The following is a 19,908-nucleotide window of genomic DNA, read 5'->3' on the forward strand; positions in this document are numbered from 1 at the left end:
CTCAAAAATCCTCGAGCCAGACCTGGGTTGACTTTGTTGACTACTCAGTGAAAACACTAGATGGTTGGATTCAAGGCAGTGGTGTAAGTAATTATGATGGGCTGTACAATTTATTTGTGAAAGAACACCTGTTAAGTAATTGTTTCAATGATAAACTGCATCAGCATCTGGTAGACCTAGGACCAATTTCTCCCCAAGAATTGGGAAAGAAGGCGGACCATTGGGTCAAGACAAGGGTGTCCAAGACTTCAACAGGGGGTGACCAAAAGAAAGGGGTCACAAAGACTCCCCAGCAGAAGGGTGATGAGACAACCAAAACTAAAAATAGTAAAGAGTCTTCTACAGGCCCCCAAAAACCTGCACAGGAGGGTGGGCCCAGAGCCTCTTCACAAAACAATGGGTACAAGGGTAAAAACTTTGATCCCAAAAAGGCCTGGTGTCATAGCTGTAAACAGCATGGACACCAAACTGGAGACAAGGCCTGTCCCAAGAAAGGTTCCACTCCAAACTCCCATCCAGGTAACACTGGTATGGCTAGTCTCCAAGTGGGATCAACAGTGTGCCCAGAGCAAATCAGGGTCCACACTGAAGCTACTCTAGTTTCTGAGGGTGGGGTGGATTTAGCCACACTAGCTGTCTGGCCGCCTAACATGCAAAAATACAGACAGCAACTCTTCATTAATGGGACTAGAATAGAGGGCCTGAGGGATACAGGTGCCAGTGTCACCATGGTGACAGAGAAACTGGTTTCCCCTGGCCAATACCTGACTGGAAAAACTTACACAGTCACCAACGCTGACAATCAGAGAAAAGTACATCCCATGGCAATGGTTACTTTAGAATGGGGAGGGGTCAATGGCCTGAAACAGGTGGTGGTCTCCTCAAATATCCCAGTGGACTGTCTGCTTGGAAATGACCTGGAGTCCTCAGCATGGGCTGAGGTAGAACTAAAAACCCATGCAGCAATGCTGGGTATCCCTGAACTGGTGTGTGTGAAAACAAGAGCACAGTGCAAGGCACAGGGTGAACAAGTAGAGCTGGAGTCTGGAAGAATGGCCCAGCCTACCAAGAGAACAGGAAAGTCAGTTGGGAAACCAACTGCAACACAGCAAAAGAAAGGGAACCTCTCTTCTCAGGAAGAAGTTCTGCCCTCTGAGGGAACTGAGCCTTTGGAGCTTGAACCTTACCAGGTTGAGCTCTTAGGCCCAGGGGGACCCTCAAGGGAAGAGCTGTGTAAGGGACAAGAAACCTGTCCCTCTCTTGAAGGCCTTAGGCAGCAAGCTGCTGAAGAGTCCAAAGGCAAGAAAAATGGAACACATAGGGTCTATTGGGAAGATGGGCTCCTGTACACTGAGGCCAGAGACCCCAAACCTGGTGCCACTAGGAGAGTGGTAGTGCCTCAGCTGTTCAGAGAGTTCATCCTAACATTGGCCCATGACATTCCCCTTGCTGGACATTTGGGACAAACCAAGACGTGGGAGAGGTTAGTCAACCACTTCTACTGGCCCAATATGTCCACCATGGTTAAGGAGTTTTGCCTCTCCTGCCCCACCTGTCAAGCCAGTGGTAAGACAGGTGGGCATCCAAAGGCCCCCCTCATTCCACTTCCAGTGGTGGGGGTTCCCTTTGAAAGAGTGGGTGTGGACATAGTTGGTCCACTAGAACCTCCCACAGCCTCAGGAAATATGTATATCCTGGTAGTAGTGGATCATGCTACCAGGTATCCTGAAGCTATTCCCCTTAGGTCGACTACTGCCCCTGCAGTAGCCAAGGCCCTCATTGGTATCTTTACCAGAGTGGGTTTCCCTAAGGAGGTGGTGTCTGACAGAGGTACCAACTTCATGTCAGCATACCTAAAGCACATGTGGAATGAGTGTGGAGTGACTTATAAATTCACTACACCCTACCATCCACAAACTAATGGCTTAGTTGAGAGATTCAACAAGACATTAAAAGGCATGATCATGGGGCTCCCAGAAAAACTCAAAAGGAGATGGGATGTCCTCCTGCCATGTCTGCTTTTCGCTTACAGGGAGGTACCACAGAAGGGAGTAGGATTCTCACCCTTTGAACTTCTGTTTGGTCATCCTGTAAGGGGACCACTTGCCCTTGTTAAAGAAGGCTGGGAGAGACCTCTCCATGAGCCTAAACAGGACATAGTGGACTATGTACTTGGCCTTCGCTCTAGAATGGCAGAGTACATGGAAAAGGCAACCAAAAACCTTGAGGCCAGCCAACAACTCCAGAAGTTTTGGTATGACCAAAAGGCTGCACTGGTTGAGTTCCAACCAGGGCAGAAAGTCTGGGTTCTGGAGCCTGTGGCTCCCAGGGCACTCCAGGACAAATGGAGTGGCCCTTACCCAGTGCTAGAGAGGAAGAGTCAGGTCACCTACCTGGTGGACCTGGGCACAAGCAGGAGCCCCAAGAGGGTGATCCATGTGAACCGCCTTAAGCTCTTCCATGACAGGGCTGATGTGAATCTGTTGATGGTAACAGATGAGGATCAGGAGGCAGAGAGTGAACCTCTCCCTGATCTTCTGTCATCAGACCCCAAAGATGGCACAGTAGATGGAGTGATCTACTCAGACACCCTCTCTGGCCAACAGCAGGCTGATTGTAGGAGAGTCCTACAACAGTTTCCTGAGCTTTTCTCCCTAACCCCTGGTCAGACACACCTGTGTACCCATGATGTGGACACAGGAGACAGCATGCCTGTCAAAAACAAAATCTTCAGACAGTCTGACCATGTTAAGGAAAGCATCAAGGTGGAAGTCCACAAGATGCTGGAATTGGGAGTAATTGAGCGCTCTGACAGCCCCTGGGCTAGCCCAGTGGTCTTAGTCCCCAAACCTCACACCACAGATGGAAAGAAAGAGATGAGGTTTTGTGTGGACTACAGAGGGCTCAATTCTGTCACCAAGACAGATGCCCATCCAATTCCAAGAGCTGATGAGCTCATTGATAAATTAGGTGCTGCCAAATTTCTAAGTACCTTTGACTTGACAGCAGGGTACTGGCAAATAAAAATGGCACCTGGAGCAAAAGAAAAGACAGCATTCTCCACACCTGATGGGCATTATCAGTTTACTGTTATGCCCTTTGGTTTAAAGAATGCCCCTGCCACCTTCCAAAGGTTGGTGAATCAAGTCCTTGCTGGCTTGGAGTCCTTTAGCACAGCTTATCTTGATGATATTGCTGTCTTTAGCTCCACCTGGCAGGATCACCTGGTCCACCTGAGGAAGGTTTTGAAGGCTCTGCAATCTGCAGGCCTCTCTATCAAGGCATCCAAATGCCAGATAGGGCAGGGAACTGTGGTTTACTTGGGACACCTTGTAGGTGGAGGCCAAGTTCAGCCACTCCAACCCAAGATCCAGACTATTCTGGACTGGGTAGCTCCAAAAACCCAGACTCAAGTCAGGGCATTCCTTGGCTTGACTGGGTATTACAGGAGGTTTGTGAAGGGATATGGATCCATTGTGACAGCCCTCACTGAACTCACCTCCAAGAAAATGCCCAAGAAAGTAAACTGGACTGTGGAATGCCAACAGGCCTTTGACACCCTGAAACAGGCAATGTGCTCAGCACCAGTTCTCAAAGCTCCAGATTATTCTAAGCAGTTCATTGTGCAGACTGATGCCTCTGAACATGGGATAGGGGCAGTTTTGTCCCAAACAAATGATGATGGCCTTGACCAGCCTGTTGCTTTCATTAGCAGGAGGTTACTCCCCAGGGAGCAGCGTTGGAGTGCCATTGAGAGGGAGGCCTTTGCTGTGGTTTGGTCCCTGAAGAAGCTGAGACCATACCTCTTTGGGACTCACTTCCTAGTTCAAACTGACCACAGACCTCTCAAATGGCTGATGCAAATGAAAGGTGAAAATCCTAAACTGTTGAGGTGGTCCATCTCCCTACAGGGAATGGACTTTATAGTGGAACACAGACCTGGGACTGCCCATGCCAATGCAGATGGCCTTTCCAGGTTCTTCCACTTAGAAAATGAAGACTCTCTTGGGAAAGGTTAGTCTCATCCTCTTTCGTTTGGGGGGGGGTTGTGTAAGGAAATGCCTCCTTGGCATGGTTGCCCCCTGACTTTTTGCCTTTGCTGATGCTATGTTACAATTGAAAGTGTGCTGAGGCCTGCTAACCAGGCCCCAGCACCAGTGTTCTTTCCCTAACCTGTACTTTTGTGTCCACAATTGGCAGACCCTGGCATCCAGATAAGTCCCTTGTAACTGGTACTTCTAGTACCAAGGGCCCTGATGCCAAGGAAGGTCTCTAAGGGCTGCAGCATGTCTTATGCCACCCTGGAGACCTCTCACTCAGCACAGACACACTGCTTACCAGCTTGTGTGTGCTAGTGAGGACAAAACGAGTAAGTCGACATGGCACTCCCCTCAGGGTGCCATGCCAGCCTCTCACTGCCTATGCAGTATAGGTAAGACACCCCTCTAGCAGGCCTTACAGCCCTAAGGCAGGGTGCACTATACCATAGGTGAGGGTACCAGTGCATGAGCATGGTACCCCTACAGTGTCTAAACAAAACCTTAGACATTGTAAGTGCAGGGTAGCCATAAGAGTATATGGTCTGGGAGTCTGTCAAACACGAACTCCACAGCACCATAATGGCTACACTGAAAACTGGGAAGTTTGGTATCAAACTTCTCAGCACAATAAATGCACACTGATGCCAGTGTACATTTTATTGTAAAATGCACCACAGAGGGCACCTTAGAGGTGCCCCCTGAAACTTAGCCAACTATCTGTGTAGGCTGACTGGTTCCAGCAGCCTGCCACACTAGAGACATGTTGCTGGCCCCATGGGGAGAGTGCCTTTGTCACTCTGAGGCCAGTAACAAGGCCTGCACTGGGTGGAGATGCTAACACCTCCCCCAGGCAGGAGCTGTGACACCTGGCGGTGAGCCTCAAAGGCTCACCCCTTTGTCACAGCCCAGCAGGGCACTCCAGCTTAGTGGAGTTGCCCGCCCCCTCCGGCCACGGCCCCCACTTTTGGCGGCAAGGCTGGAGGGAACAAAGAAAGCAACAAGGAAGAGTCACTGGCCAGTCAGGACAGCCCCTAAGGTGTCCTGAGCTGAGGTGACTCTGACTTTTAGAAATCCTCCATCTTGCAGATGGAGGATTCCCCCAATAGGGTTAGGATTGTGACCCCCTCCCCTTGGGAGGAGGCACAAAGAGGGTGTACCCACCCTCAGGGCTAGTAGCCATTGGCTACTAACCCCCCAGACCTAAACACGCCCTTAAATTTAGTATTTAAGGGCTACCCTGAACCCTAGAAAATCAGATTCCTGCAACTACAAGAAGAAGGACTGCCTAGCTGAAAAACCCCTGCAGAGGAAGACCAGAAGACGACAACTGCCTTGGCTCCAGAAACTCACCGGCCTGTCTCCTGCCTTCCAAAGATCCTGCTCCAGCGACGCCTTCCGAAGGGACCAGCGACCTCGACATCCTCTGAGGACTGCCCCTGCTTCGAAAAGACAAGAAACTCCCGAGGACAGCGGACCTGCTCCAAGAAAAGCTGCAACTTTGTTTCCAGCAGCTTTAAAGAACCCTGCAAGCTCCCCGCAAGAAGCGTGAGACTTGCAACACTGCACCCGGCGACCCCGACTCGGCTGGTGGAGATCCGACACCTCAGGAGGGACCCCAGGACTACTCTGATACTGTGAGTACCAAAACCTGTCCCCCCTGAGCCCCCACAGCGCCGCCTGCAGAGGGAATCCCGAGGCTTCCCCTGACCGCGACTCTTTGAACCTAAAGTCCCGACACCTGGGAGAGACCCTGCACCCGCAGCCCCCAGGACCTGAAGGACCGGACTTTCACTGGAGAAGTGACCCCCAGGAGTCCCTCTCCCTTGCCCAAGTGGAGGTTTCCCCGAGGAACCCCCCCCTTGCCTGCCTGCAGCGCTGAAGAGATCCCGAGATCTCTCATAGACTAACATTGCGAACCCGACGCTTGTTTCTACACTGCACCCGGCCGCCCCCGCGCCGCTGAGGGTGAAATTTCTGTGTGGACTTGTGTCCCCCCCGGTGCCCTACAAAACCCCCCTGGTCTGCCCTCCGAAGACGCGGGTACTTACCTGCAAGCAGACCGGAACCGGGGCACCCCCTTCTCTCCATTCTAGCCTATGTGTTTTGGGCACCACTTTGAACTCTGCACCTGACCGGCCCTGAGCTGCTGGTGTGGTGACTTTGGGGTTGCTCTGAACCCCCAACGGTGGGCTACCTTGGACCAAGAGCTGAACCCTGTAAGTGTCTTACTTACCTGGTAAAACTAACAAAAACTTACCTCCCCCAGGAACTGTGAAAATTGCACTAAGTGTCCACTTTTAAAACAGCTATTTGTCAATAACTTGAAAAGTATACATGCAATTTTGATGATTTGAAGTTCCTAAAGTACTTACCTGCAATACCTTTCGAATGAGATATTACATGTAGAATTTGAACCTGTGGTTCTTAAAATAAACTAAGAAAAGATATTTTTCTATATAAAAACCTATTGGCTGGATTTGTCTCTGAGTGTGTGTACCTCATTTATTGTCTATGTGTATGTACAACAAATGCTTAACACTACTCCTTGGATAAGCCTACTGCTCGACCACACTACCACAAAATAGAGCATTAGTATTATCTATTTTTACCACTATTTTACCTCTAAGGGGAACCCTTGGACTCTGTGCATGCTATTCCTTACTTTGAAATAGCACATACAGAGCCAACTTCCTACATGAAGGAACAGCCAACTAATCCTTTTCGAGAAAGTTACTCTTTAACACAGATAACCCTAGCTGCCTTCTTTGTTTAAACCCAATGACAGATGAGAAACAATGGACTTCTGAAAGATTGCTACCTATCTAGGCTATGCTTTTCATTTGAGTTGGGTTTTCATGAATAATACAAATATAATATGCAAAGACAAAGTAAGGAAAGCCAGTAATTTTGGTACAGGGAGTGGAGATAGATAAGAAAGCTATCAAATCATGAGCAAAGGTCTGAGCCAAAGTCTGTCTTGTAGATAAAAGGTCTTCAACAGCAGCCATCCAAGGCTGTACACAAGGATGTAAAAATCAACAGCTACTCTTCTGTCCTGTTTGGCGATCCAACAGTGGGAGCCTGCTTGGGCTTCAATGAACATGACTAAGTAGGAAAGGAGAATCTATGTTTGTGTCATGGATCCATTTCAGTTTGCTAGGGTACAGGAGTTTAGCTTAGCATTGGCTTTCAAGCCTGTGCCATTTTTACCTAGATAAACATACTATTTTATTATTCATGTTTTATTCATCTTAACAGTACTTGCAGTTCCTGCATTTTATAAGAAATGTTTTTATGTTCTAATCAGTTGCCATTCAGTGAAAGCATCACTATCAGTAATGTATGTATTGCATTGTCATCATGTCCCTCTGCTTCACAGAATAAGAACGTCAGGCACTTTTGTTATGGTACCGACGATCCAAGTTTGCGCACACAATCTAACTCTTAGGTACATACCCACAGCAGGATGTCTGCATCAACAATAATATGGGATTTCTATAAACACTCATTAGATGGGGGTTCCATCCAAGAGATTCCATCTACACTGCACAACCGATAGTAAGCGGAGCATCAGCGTTTGCATCTCTACATCGCCTGATTTGGGGAATGGAGGCTGACCTTGTTCCAAGTTAACGAGGCTGGGGCGCTTCTCATGGACATGGCTTGGGCAGATTACAGATACAGCATACATTGTTCTCTTTGGGGTAGACAAAACACTCTGGGGAGGCATTTGTGTATTCATATTTAGTGCAAAATGTTAGGACTATTCATATTCACAATGCTTATTTTCACAATCCTGATTTTGTCCCTTATTATCCTAATCATTGCAGCTCATGTATTTTACAGTAGATTGCAGTCTTTTCAATAAATATATTGAAAAAAAAACTTTCCTGTATCTTCTTTCTTGCCTGTGTGTGTAACAGACTAATTTCTAACAAGAGAAAAGAGTAAGACTTGTTGCACTGCAAATCCCTGAGAGGATTTCAGAGTCCATGCGCTAGGCTGCCAGATATCACTTTTACTGTAAGTTTTGGTGAGGTGCTGCTAGAGAGCCGGGAAGGTTGGGCCGACAGCTGCCAACTGTTGTGTGAGTGCCTTAGTCATCTACAATCAGAGGTGCTGCCACCCCTAATTCAGCAGTCTTGTAGAGATACAAGGGTCCTTATGACATCTGCAGTATTAAGACTGAGGCTTGGGGAAAACTCTGCCCTCTGTCATTACTGAGCCACATGAAATGTAACACTTTTCCACTTCAAAGAAAGATACATTTTCCCCTTTCTTGAGTTGTTGTCGGTTACATCATGTCAAGGCTATTCTTTCAATTTCAATGGCACATTAAAAGGCGTCTTAAGGCAGTTTGGTTTGTGGTCTGTGGCATAAAATAAACAGTTATATAAATCGCATACCCTTATTCCAGTGTTGGTGGCATCTTTCACAGCTTCCAGCAGCTTGTCGTATTTTGGGTTGAAGGTCAGTGTGAAAGCACAATCAATTATACGGCCTGTATGAACAAAATTACCTGTTAGAATTTGCTTTCACCATAAAATTCCTGATTTACATTATAATTTTAACAAAACATAACCAACCATTAATATGGGTCCCAAAATCTATTTTGCAAACATCGTCATACTGCAGAACTGTTGGATCCATGGCATTAGGAGTGTAGTGAGCGGCACAGTTATTTAAAGAGCAACCAGTGGGAAATGCAAGGCCAGCATGTAACCCATTCTCCTTTATCAACTTGCGTGAACAATCTTCTAGCTTTTCACTGTGGGGGTAAACAACAACATCATGAGAAACAGTATCCTCGATTTAAAAAAGCACTGACATTTTTTGAGGGTGCACTACTGATCCATGGTTGTAATCAAATGATGTTTTCATGTATTTCATAGAAAACATAAGATCAGCATTTGTTTGCAGTGCTTTTAATATTTATAATGTTAAGTGCATGCTTGTTTAGTTCATCATCATAGGAGTCTCAAAGAACCTGTAACGAAATTGTTAATTACCACTAGGAGTAGTTTTGCAGCTTTAAGAGTTTTCTGAATTAACACGCTATGCACTATTCCACTATCAAGTGGCTGGGTCCAGAATTGTCTTTTCCTTTTCTGTTCCCCCCACTTTTTTTTGTTGTGGGCATCATCGACCGCCATTTGGCAGTATGTCCACCCCTTTGTGTGACGTCAGATGGCAAGCCAGATGTTTCTGTGCGTAGTTGCCATCTTCCGAACCTTTTTTCTTTTCTTTAGTATACCTCCTTGTTCTTTTCTTACCCACCTGATTGCAACATCTCCCATTTCCGGGGAGGTGGGCGAGTCACATGTGAATCCAGAAAACCTTTCAAGCTACAAAACTACTCCTACTGGTAAGTAACCATTTTGTTTTGCAGCAGGGATCCTTTTCTGGATACACAGGTTGTTCATTAAATTATGTAACGGTATCCCCCTCCAATAGGATGGCTGGAATGAAATGTGGAAGTGTTAATAAACAGACATTGAAGTACTCTTTCTCCCACCTGTGCTTCCTTGTTCATTTGGATATCCAGATAATAGTGATTAGTGAAAGTGTGTGGCGATGCACCCACGTTGCTGCTGCGCAGATTGCCTCCATTGGCACGTTTGCTAAGAATGCCAGTGTTGCACCTCTTTCCCCGGATTGAATGGGCACTTGGGCGTTTGGGCAGTGTTACACCTCCCCTAGAATAACAAGTCTGTATTGTTTCCAAAATCCATCTTGAAATTGTTCCCTTGGTTTGCTTTGTCAATTGAGACAAATAATTGATTACTTTTGCAAAACTTTGTTTCTTGCAGATAGTACATTAAAGCCATTCTTACGGCCAACATGTGTAGAGCTCTTTCTGTCTATGTCTTCGGTTCTTTAAAAGAGTGGTAGCTGAATACTTTGGTTAACATAAAACTGGGTTATCACCTTTGACATAAACTGTTGGTTAGTTCGGAGTACCACTTTGTCCTTGTGTACTTGCAGGTATGGTTGGTTCCTGGATTGTTAATGCTAGCCATTTGCTTACTCTGCATAGTAATGCAATTGAGATTAAGCGTTACCAATTGTAAATCAGTTTTGTGCATAGGTTTGAAGGGCTTTGTTATTAACTGCATTAGTACAGTATTTAGGTTTGATAATGGTGCTGGAACTGATCTTGGTGGAGCAATTCTTTTTGCTCCTTCAAAGAATCTCTTCACCACTGGAGATGTGAACAAGCTGTTACCTGATGTGCCCTGGTGTAGGCTACTATAGCTGACAGGTGTACCCTTAAGGATGAATAGGTTGTCCCTGTATCTAACAAATGAGAGAGGTACGTCTGCACAGTTTCCGGTTTTGTCCTTCGTCCACAAATATCTGTTAGACCACCAGTGAATGTATCTTCCCCATTTTGCTGCCTAGCATTTTGGCTCAGTAGCCCGTTTTCCTTAAGGATTTCCTTTGTTCTAGGCAGCAGTTTGAGGTGTTCAAATTCGAAGTAGTCAGGAGCCAGGCAGCTAGGCTGAGTGCTCTGGGTGGTACTCTTCCCACTTCTATATTGTTAGCAGATCCGGTTCTGCTTTGGTTGTCATCCGTTGTCCCCTGGGCATCTCTAGGAAGGCCGAGTACCAGGTTTGTCTGGCCCACTGTGGTGTGATAAGGATGAGATGTATCCTGATTGTTTGGCCTTTTCCAGCACCTTTGGTATCACCTTTGGTATCAGGGTTATTGGAGGAAAGGCATAAGCAAATCTCGCTGATCAGTTGACAGGGGATTCCCCTCTGATTAGCGGTGTTGAAACCTTGAGGTGAAGCCTTTGCATTTGTTGCTGTTGTGAACAGGTCTATTTCTGGTTTCACCATGCCTGGAATACTTTCTCCAGTGTCTGTTTTAGTTCTCATTTGTGGGAGCTGCTATCTTGCCTTCTTAGTTTGTCCGCCTCTGTGTTTTCTCGTCCTTGTAGGCCAACTGTTTGGAGTGTGATCTGCTACGCTATTACCCATTGCCATATCTCTTGGGCAAGTTTGCGCAGGGTGAATGACTTTGTTGTGCCCGGTTCCTTGAGGCAGAAAACTGTTGTGTTGTCTGTTTGTGTGTCTTTAGAATGCCTTGAGGGCTAGGAAAACCGTTTTCATTTCCAGGTAGTTGATCTGTTTCAGCACATCTGTGTTGTTCCATTGTCCCGAACCCTCAGGTGTCAGTGTGTGATACACGACTCTTGTTGGATGCATCTGCTGTGATGGTCACTGCTGGAGATGTGTCTTGAATGTTCTCGCTAACCGTCACATTTTTGGATTTCCAGTGTTCCTTTTGTGTCTTTGCTGTGACCACCACTAGATCATCCCAACTCCCAGTGGCTTGTGACCATTTGTTACAGATCCATTCCTGGAAAGGTCGCATGTGCAGTCTCGCATGTGTTATGAGCGGTATGCATGATGCAATCATGCCCATTAGTTTTCATGACTGTCCTCACCGTCCGAGATCGCGCCTTCTAGTATAGGCGAACTCTGTCTGTGATCTCCTGTACCCTCTTCTGGTCTAAATATGCTTGAGATGTCCTTGACTTCAGTCTCATTCCCAAAAACATCTTGCTCCAGTTGTGATGACGATTTTTTGTGGCTCACTGAGAAACCCAGACGTCGTAGTGTTGTGATTACAGTTTGAATATCCGTGTGATATTTTTGTTTCGATTGTGCTTTTACTAGCCAATTGTCTAAGAATGAGTATACATGGATACCCAGTCGTCTTAGTTGTGCTGCAACTATGGCGAGGTACTTTGTGAAGACCTGTGATGCATATTTTATGCCGAAGGGCAGAAATGGGAACTGGTAGTGCACATTGTTTAAGACAAATATGAGGTATTTTTGTCTCTTTGGTTCACTGGAATGTGTGAAGGCACCCTTTAGGTCTAAGGTTGCCATATAATCTCCTGTAAGGAAATGCCTCCTTGGCATGGTTACCCCCTGACTTTTTTGCCTTTGCTGATGCTATGTTTTGAATTGAAAGTGTGCTGAGGCCTGCTAACCAGGCCCCAGCACCAGTGTTCTTTCCCTAACCTGTACTTTTGTTTTCACAATTGGCACACCCTGGCATCCAGGTAAGTCCCTTGTAACTGGTACCCCTGGTACCAAGGGCCCTGATGCCAGGGAAGGGCTGCAGCATATCTTATGCCACCCTGGGGACCCCTCACTCAGCACAGACACACTGCTTGCCAGCTTGTGTGTGCTGGTGAGGACAAAACGAGTAAGTCGACATGGCACTCCCCTCAGGGTGCCATGCCAACCTCACACTGCCTATGCCGTATAGATAAGTCACCCCTCTAGCAGGCCTTACAGCCCTAAGGCAGGGTGCACTATACCATAGGTGAGGGCACCAGTGCATGAGCACTGTGCCCCTACAGTGTCTAAGCAAAACCTTAGACATTGTAAGTGCAGGGTAGCCATAAGAGTATATGGTCTGGGAGTCTGTCAAGCACGAACTCCACAGCACCATAATGGTTACACTGAAAACTGGGAAGTTTGGTATCAAACTTTTCAGCACAATAAATGCACACTGATGCCAGTGTACATTTTATTGTGAAATACACCCCAGAGGGCACCTTAGAGGTGCCCCCTGAAACCTTAACCAACTACCTGTGTAGGCTGACTGGTTTTAGCAGCCTGCCACACTCGAGACATGTTGCTGGCCACATGGGGAGAGTGCCTTTGTCACTCTGTGGCTAGTAACAAAGCCTGCACTGGGTGGAGATGCTATCACCAGGAGCTAGTGGAGTTGCCCGCCCCCTCCGGCCACGGCCCCACTTTTGGCGGCAAGGCCGGAGGAGATAATGAGAAAAACAAGGAGTCACTGGCTAGTCAGGACAGCCCATAAGGCAACCTGAGCTGAAGTGACTGACTTTTAGGAATCCTCCATCTTGCAGATGGAGGATCCCCCCCAATAGGGATAGGAATGTGACCCCCCTCCCCTTGGGAGGAGGCACAAAGAGGGTGTAGCCACCCTCAGGGCTAGTAGCCATTGGCTACTGCCCTCCCTGACCTAAACACACCCCTAAATCCTGTATTTAGGGGCTCCCCTGAACCTAGGAAATCAGATTCCTGCAACTTAAGAAGAAGAGGACTGCTGAGCTGAAAAACCCTGCAGAGAAGACGGAGACACCAACTGCTTTGGCCCCAGCCCTACCGGCCTGTCTCCCCCCTTCGGAAGAAAACTGCTCCAGCGACGCTTTCCCCAGGACCAGCGACCTCTGAATCCTCAGAGGACTGCCCTGCTCTAAAAAGACCAAGAAACTCCAGAGAACAGCGGCCCTGTTCAACAAAGACTGCAACTTAGTTTCCAGAGGAGCAGCTTTAAAGACCCCTGCAATCCCCGCCAGAAGCGTGAGACTTGCAACACTGCACCCGGCGACCCCGACTCGACTGGTGAAGAAACAATGCTACAGGGAGGACCCCCAGGCGACTCCAAGACTGTGAGTAACCAAAGTTGTCCCCCCTGAGCCCCCACAGCGACACCTGCAGAGGGAATCCCGAGGCTCCCCCTGACCGCGACTGTCTGAATCCAAAATCCCGACGCCTGGAAAAGACCCTGCACCCGCAGCCCCCAGGACCTGAAGGATCGGAACTCCAGTGCAGGAGTGACCCCCAGGAGGCCCTGTCCCTTGCCCAGGTGGTGGCTACCCAGAGGAGCCCCCCCCTTGCCTGCCTGCAGCGCTGAAGAGACCCCTTGGTCTCCCATTGATTCCTATTACAAATCCTACGCTTGTTTGCACACTGCACCCGGCAGCCCCCGCGCTGCTGAGGGTGTACTTTGTGTGGACTTGTGTCCCCCCCGGTGCCCTACAAAATCCCCCTGGTCTGCCCTCCGAAGACGCGGGTACTTACCTGCTGGCAGACTGGAACCGGGGCACCCCCTTCTCCATTGAAGCCTATGCGTTTTGGGCACCACTTTGAACTCTGCACCTGACTGGCCCTGAGCTGCTGGTGTGGTGACTTTGGGGTTGCTCTGAACCCCCAACGGTGGGCTACCTTGGACCCCAATTTGAACCCCGTAGGTGGTTTACTTACCTGCAAGAACTAACAATAACTTCCCTCCCCCAGGAACTGTGAAAATTGCACGAAGTGTCCACTTGTAAAATAGCTATATGTGTTTTATGTAAAAAGTATATATGCTATTGTGATTATTCAAAGTTCCTAAAGTACTTACCTGCAATACCTTTCAAATGAGATATTACATGTAGAATTTGAACCTGTGGTTCTTAAAATAAACTAAGAAAATATATTTTTCTTTAACAAAAACCTATTGGCCTGGAATTGTCTCTGAGTGTGTGTTCCTCATTTATTGCCTGTGTGTATGTACAACAAATGCTTAACACTACTCCTTTGATAAGCCTACTGCTCGACCACACTACCACAAAATAGAGCATTAGTATTATCTCTTTTTGCCACTATCTTACCTCTAAGGGGAACCCTTGGACTCTGTGCATACTATTCCTTACTTTGAAATAGAGCATACAGAGCCAACTTCCTACACCTCCCTTCTTTAAAAGTGGCATAACTCCCTTGGAGTGGTGTCATCTTGAAGTGTTGGGTACCCATGAATTTGTTTAAGAACCTGAGGTCTAGGATTGGTCTCAGTGTTCGATTCTGTTTAGCGACCAGGAAGTAAGGAGAATAGTTTCCCTTGTTCCATTCCCTTGTTGATACTCTTTCAATTGCATTCTTTTGTAAGAGTTATTTCACCTCTTCCCATAGTTGTATGATCACTTACCCTCGAAATGTCTGGTTTTGGGGGGAAATTTGAGGTGGTTCTTTGGTAAGTTCTTTACAGTATCCGTGACGTATCAAGTTCAAAATTCACTTGGCAGAGGTGATTTCCCCCCCCCCCCCCCCCCAATCCTGTGGGTAATTTCTTATTCTGCCTCCCACTGGTATTATGTGGGGGCCTGTGTTTATAGATGAGTCACTTGCTTGGTGCTCCTCCTCGGGGAGCTAGTCCTCTTCCTTTTCCTTGTGCACAAAACGACTGTCTAGCAGTATGTTGCCACTGCTGATGCATAGTCTACTGTGTGACTTGTTGAGAGCTGCCTTGCAGTTGCTGCTGTTGCTGCCCAGATGAGAAAGACCATAGGTCTTTGGGCTATGCTTCCTCCCCTTCCGAGTGCACCTCTGTATTGTAGAGCCTCCATTGCCTTGGCAGTTTCAATGTCCTTTTTAAGTTGTTATAAGGACTTATCAACCGCCTGGCTGAACAGGGTATCTACTGTGAAGGGCATACTAATGATAGAGGCCTGTACCTCTGGCTTAAAGCTGGACACGCTGAGCTAAGCACGGCATCAGTGTAGTGCCCATGCACATCTATCTGCCTGCTGGCCCTGTCTGCATCTAATGCTGACTTCAAGCATGTGTGTCCTTCCTGCATCACAGCCTTGGCTCTTTTCTTATATTCCTCTGGCAGATGCTGCATGATGGACTCCATCTTGTCCCACTGCTGGTGTCCTTATCTGTTGAATAGCGCTTTGGATTAGGCACTCCGCCACTGGATTGCAGCAACCCTCTCGGTTTTCCTGCCCACAAGGTCGAGTCTCTTGCTTTCTTTTTCAGTTAAAGGTTCTGTGGACATGTGGCCATTGTTTCTTTCCCCTGCGGTCATCACAATTATTTAGATCGCAGGGGTGTTTCCCTGGAATAATTTAGGGTCCTGAAGAGATGGATTGTACTTTTTCTCTACTCTTGAGTATGCAGCCTATGCAGTGGCTGGTTCCCTGAATGCCTCTTACCTTAGTCCAGTATACTTGGTGGCATGGGAAAATACAAGCTCCCCTTGTTAGAGGGCATCAATGTTTCAAGGAGGAAGCAAGAATCTCCCTTTTCCTCCTCTAACTGGAATCCATAGGTTTCAGCAGCCCTCTTTTTTGAGGTTGTTGTAGAGGGCTAGGTCATCCAGTGGTAATGGTGTTGAAGGATAGCTGTCTACTCCTTCCTTGGGGGAGTAAGTGTGAGGTCCTGCCACTACTCCTCGCCGAACCCTGTTGCTACTTCGTCCCTCTCACGTTAATATAATTTCTCCTGCTCCACTTCATGAGTTTACGGTGTTGCTGGGGCCTCCATGGCAGACTAATCGTCTTCAGCCTCAGTCGACGTTGAAGGCTTGGTATGAATTTTAAAAACCTTCAGTTATTTGTCAAGCTCCTTTTTACCTTGTAGGAAAGTAGACATTTTGGCCTCAAGTCTCTGCTTTCTGCGTTCAACCTCGAGCGCTCTTTGTTCAGTGTTGAGGAAGGTCTCTTTTTAAGCAGCAATGGGTCTGTCACATCCAAAACTTTAGCATTCTCTCTCGGTACCTCTCGCCCAGATGGTGTCGTCGAGGGTTCCAACGCTGCCCCTCTTGGTATCCTTTGCTTGAGATCCATGTGCCTCTTTGAGCAACCTTCAGTCATCAAATGGTTTCAACGCCTTCTGGTGTTTACTTTCTGGGGGCTTTAGGTCAGAGCCGTTCTGGGGTTTCTTTACCTTAGCCTGCTTTCTTTCGGAGCCCTTATACTGTCTTTGCCGTGTGTCATTTTTCAGCATCTGCCTCATAGAGCTCGATGTCAAGAGCCTTCTCTCTGGGCCCTCTCCCTGCCTCTTTGACGATGTCCTTGTCTTCGCTTGACAGACCGAGGTCCGTAAGCACAACTTATTCCTTTTGGGTTCTGGATATGGTGGGCTAGCGTTCCAGCCTCCGCCATCGACGTACCTTTATGGTCTTGGGTACGAACATTGCACAGGCCTTGCAGGCCCTCAACTCAATGATCCATCGGTAGACTGATTGCCACTACAGGTTTTCCTAGAGAGGCCCCCACCAGGTCTGCAGTCTGGGCAGAATTTAAAGCAAGGGGGGTGTTCTCCATGACCTGTACCTGCCTTCATTCTCTGACCACGGGGCTGGTACCGGCAGGGTCCACTGCCACCAGGAAGAGATGAAAATTTTTACTTTCATCGTCATTTTCGGGCACGAACTTTGGTGAATTCTTCAATTTTAAATAAAAATTAAAAAAAGTGAAATTTTCAAAGAGCTTGAATCCAGACCCAAAGGCAGAAGAAAGAATCTGAAGATGGCAACTACACATAGGAATAGCAGGGCACAATATGTCACACAAGGGGTTGGACATTTAAAAAAAAAAAAAAAAAAAAAAAATATATATATATATATATATATATAAAAAAAATCAATAAAAGTAAAGAGAAGAAAAAAAAAAGCCGGACCTAACCACCAGATGGGGGAATAGTACACAGTGTGTACAGTATGTGAATCCAGAAAAAGATTCATGCTGCAAAACTGTTGTCACTATTATCCAATTCAATGTCCTTATTAGGTTGTCAAAATTAAGGGTTAAGTGGACCTGTAAGGATTTGAATCAGTGCCATTCAGGTTACATACAGAAGATCGTGTGTACTTGTTTGAACAATCTTACACAGCTATATTTAATGAGTTAACACTGCTAACCCATACACATTGATACAGAAAGGGGACAACTGACACTTAAAAATCATATCAAATCAAAATTATGTTTTCATCATCCCATCATTTACATTGATAGATGAAGCCATCACTGAAAAAGGAATTCTTACTACCTGTAAAAATCTTTTTTCCCCACTGCGAGTACAGGAAACTTGAAGGGTGACCAAGATTCCATTAAACTAACTTGTTTAAAAAAAATGCATTATTTTTCTCCAATTGTCATCAAGGTTTCCCTTGCTGCCTCCAGAAGTAACGGACTACTATGCACTGAAACACAATGATTAGGCAGGCTGGAAAGACTGGATGATGGCAAATGAAGGAAAATGTACTTGCTTGAAATTCTAGTTTTCCATCAAGAGGATCTTCACAGAATCTAATATTTTATGTACAACTTTGCCTATGCATGGGATCCTGAAACACTACGAAAAAGTGTTTTAGGTTTTCCAATTTTTATTGCCTTCTCAAAGTTGTATCTCCGAGCCTCCTCCCATAAGGGTTATTAAAAGCCTTTTTGTTTGGAGAATAAAAAAAGAAATGACAAATATGCTATTATTCACATATAATTCCTAGCGACTTTTGGAAGTAATGCTGTTCGTAGATTAAAGACAGAGGCTATCATTAAGCTTACTTACTGATGTCATGGCCACTTTCAAATAACAAATGTTGCAGGCTAGCTTTGTGGTTTGTTTGAAATTGAGGAAACTAGGTTTTAAAAGGACACTACTTTACACGCATGAAAAAGTGAATTGCTTGATTAGGAAGTGGGATACGTAGTGCAGGAAGATGGCCCTTTATGTGGTATGTAAATACCGTGTAAAGGGTCCAGGGGTTCCCCAGTCAATGGAAAGTGCTTGCTATGCATTCCCAAAGGGCTTTATTTAGGGATAGCGTGGTCCAGCAGACTTAGGTTTAACATAGAAGAGTGCATGACATCTACAAATACACACAGGTCAATATGACACACGACTCAAGAATGAGCTACACACCAATTTATAAAAATAGCAGGTATCTTTATATAGGTTTAGGCATCGGAGAAAAATAATTCAGGTAAGTATGTTTTTAAATAGGAATTCTTTTCACTTTAGAAAGTGTCATTTCTGATTTCTGCATGTTATCCTTTTGGTGGAAAAACAAGTTCTGCAAACAGGTAGACTACAGCGACTTACAAGACTAACCTCCTGGGGTTAAGGGGAGTAGTGGGCAAGATCCAAGGCAGCACTCCCACAATACACTATTACCAGCACCGGGGCGGATGGGTGCAGAGTGAAAAACAGCATCGGTTGCCCAATGTGTTCCTATGGAGATCGGTCACTGCGAAAAGAGGCTTCAGGCTAGAACTAGGCATCCAATTTGAGTGAGCCACCGAACGGGTTCAAGTCTTGCAATGCTCAGGGACATCAGTGGTCCTCTCCTTCTTGGTCCGGAGCGACTTGAAGCAGAGGATTCTTGGACCATCTTGTATACCGGTGGCGGTGGAGTGGGGCCCACAGAACAGGCTGCAGGCGTGGACTGAGGAACCAGTGTGTAGGAAGTTGGCTCTGTATGCACTATTTCAAAGTAAGAAATAGTATGCACTATTTCAAAGTAAGAAATAGTATGCACAGAGTCCAAGGGTTCCCCTTAGAGGTAAGATAGTGGCAAAAAAAGAAATACTAATGCTTTATTTTGTGGTAGTGTGGTCGAGCAGTAGGCTTATCAAAGGAGTAGTGTTAAGCATTTGTTGTACATACACAAGCAATAAATGAGAAACACACTCAGAGACAATTCCAGGCCAATAGGTTTTTGTATAGAAAAATATATTTTCTTAGTTTATTTTAAGAACCACAGGTTCAAGATTTACATGTAATACTTCAAATGAAAGGTATTGCAGGTAGGTATTTTAGGAACTTTGAATTAGCAAAATAGCATACACAGTTTTCACATAAATCACATATAGCTATTTTAAAACTAGACAGTGCAATTTTCAACAGTTCCTGGGGGGAGTAAGTTTGTTAGTTTTTGCAGGTAAGTAAACCACCTACGTGGTTCAAGTTTGGGTCCAAGGTAGCCCACTGTTGGGGGTTCAGTGCAACCCTAAAGTTACCACACCAGCAGCTCAGGGTCGGTCAGGTGCAGAGGTCAAAGTGGTGCCCAAAACACGTAGGCTTCAATGGAGAAGGGGGTGCCCCGGTTCCAGTCTGCCAGCAGGTAAGTACCCGTGTCTTCGGAGGGCAGACCAGGGGGTGTTTTGTAGGGCACTGGGGTGGGGTGGGGGGTGGGGACACAAGTCCACACAGAAAGTACACCCTCAGCAGCACGGGGGCGGCCGGGTGCAGTGTGCAAACACGCGTCTGGTTTTCATTAGGTTTCAATGGGAGACCAAGGGGTCTCTTCAGCGGTGCAGGCAGGCAAG

At 46.5% G+C, this 19,908-nt stretch overlaps 1 protein-coding gene across 1 annotated transcript in view; it reads right to left on the bottom strand.

Moving 5' to 3' along the window:
- Positions 1–19,908, bottom strand: part of METAP2 (methionyl aminopeptidase 2) — a 124,113-nt gene that overhangs the window by 44,514 nt on the left and 59,691 nt on the right. The window contains exons 6-7 of the mRNA XM_069229096.1: positions 8,627–8,808; positions 8,447–8,541 (exon numbers count right to left, since the gene is read on the bottom strand). Of these exons, the coding sequence (XP_069085197.1) occupies positions 8,447–8,541; positions 8,627–8,808 (277 nt within the window). The remainder of the gene's footprint in view (positions 1–8,446; positions 8,542–8,626; positions 8,809–19,908) is intronic.

The sequence above is a fragment of the Pleurodeles waltl genome, chromosome 4_1 (genome assembly GCF_031143425.1).
Source record: "Pleurodeles waltl isolate 20211129_DDA chromosome 4_1, aPleWal1.hap1.20221129, whole genome shotgun sequence".
NCBI classification, from domain to species: domain Eukaryota; kingdom Metazoa; phylum Chordata; class Amphibia; order Caudata; family Salamandridae; genus Pleurodeles; species Pleurodeles waltl.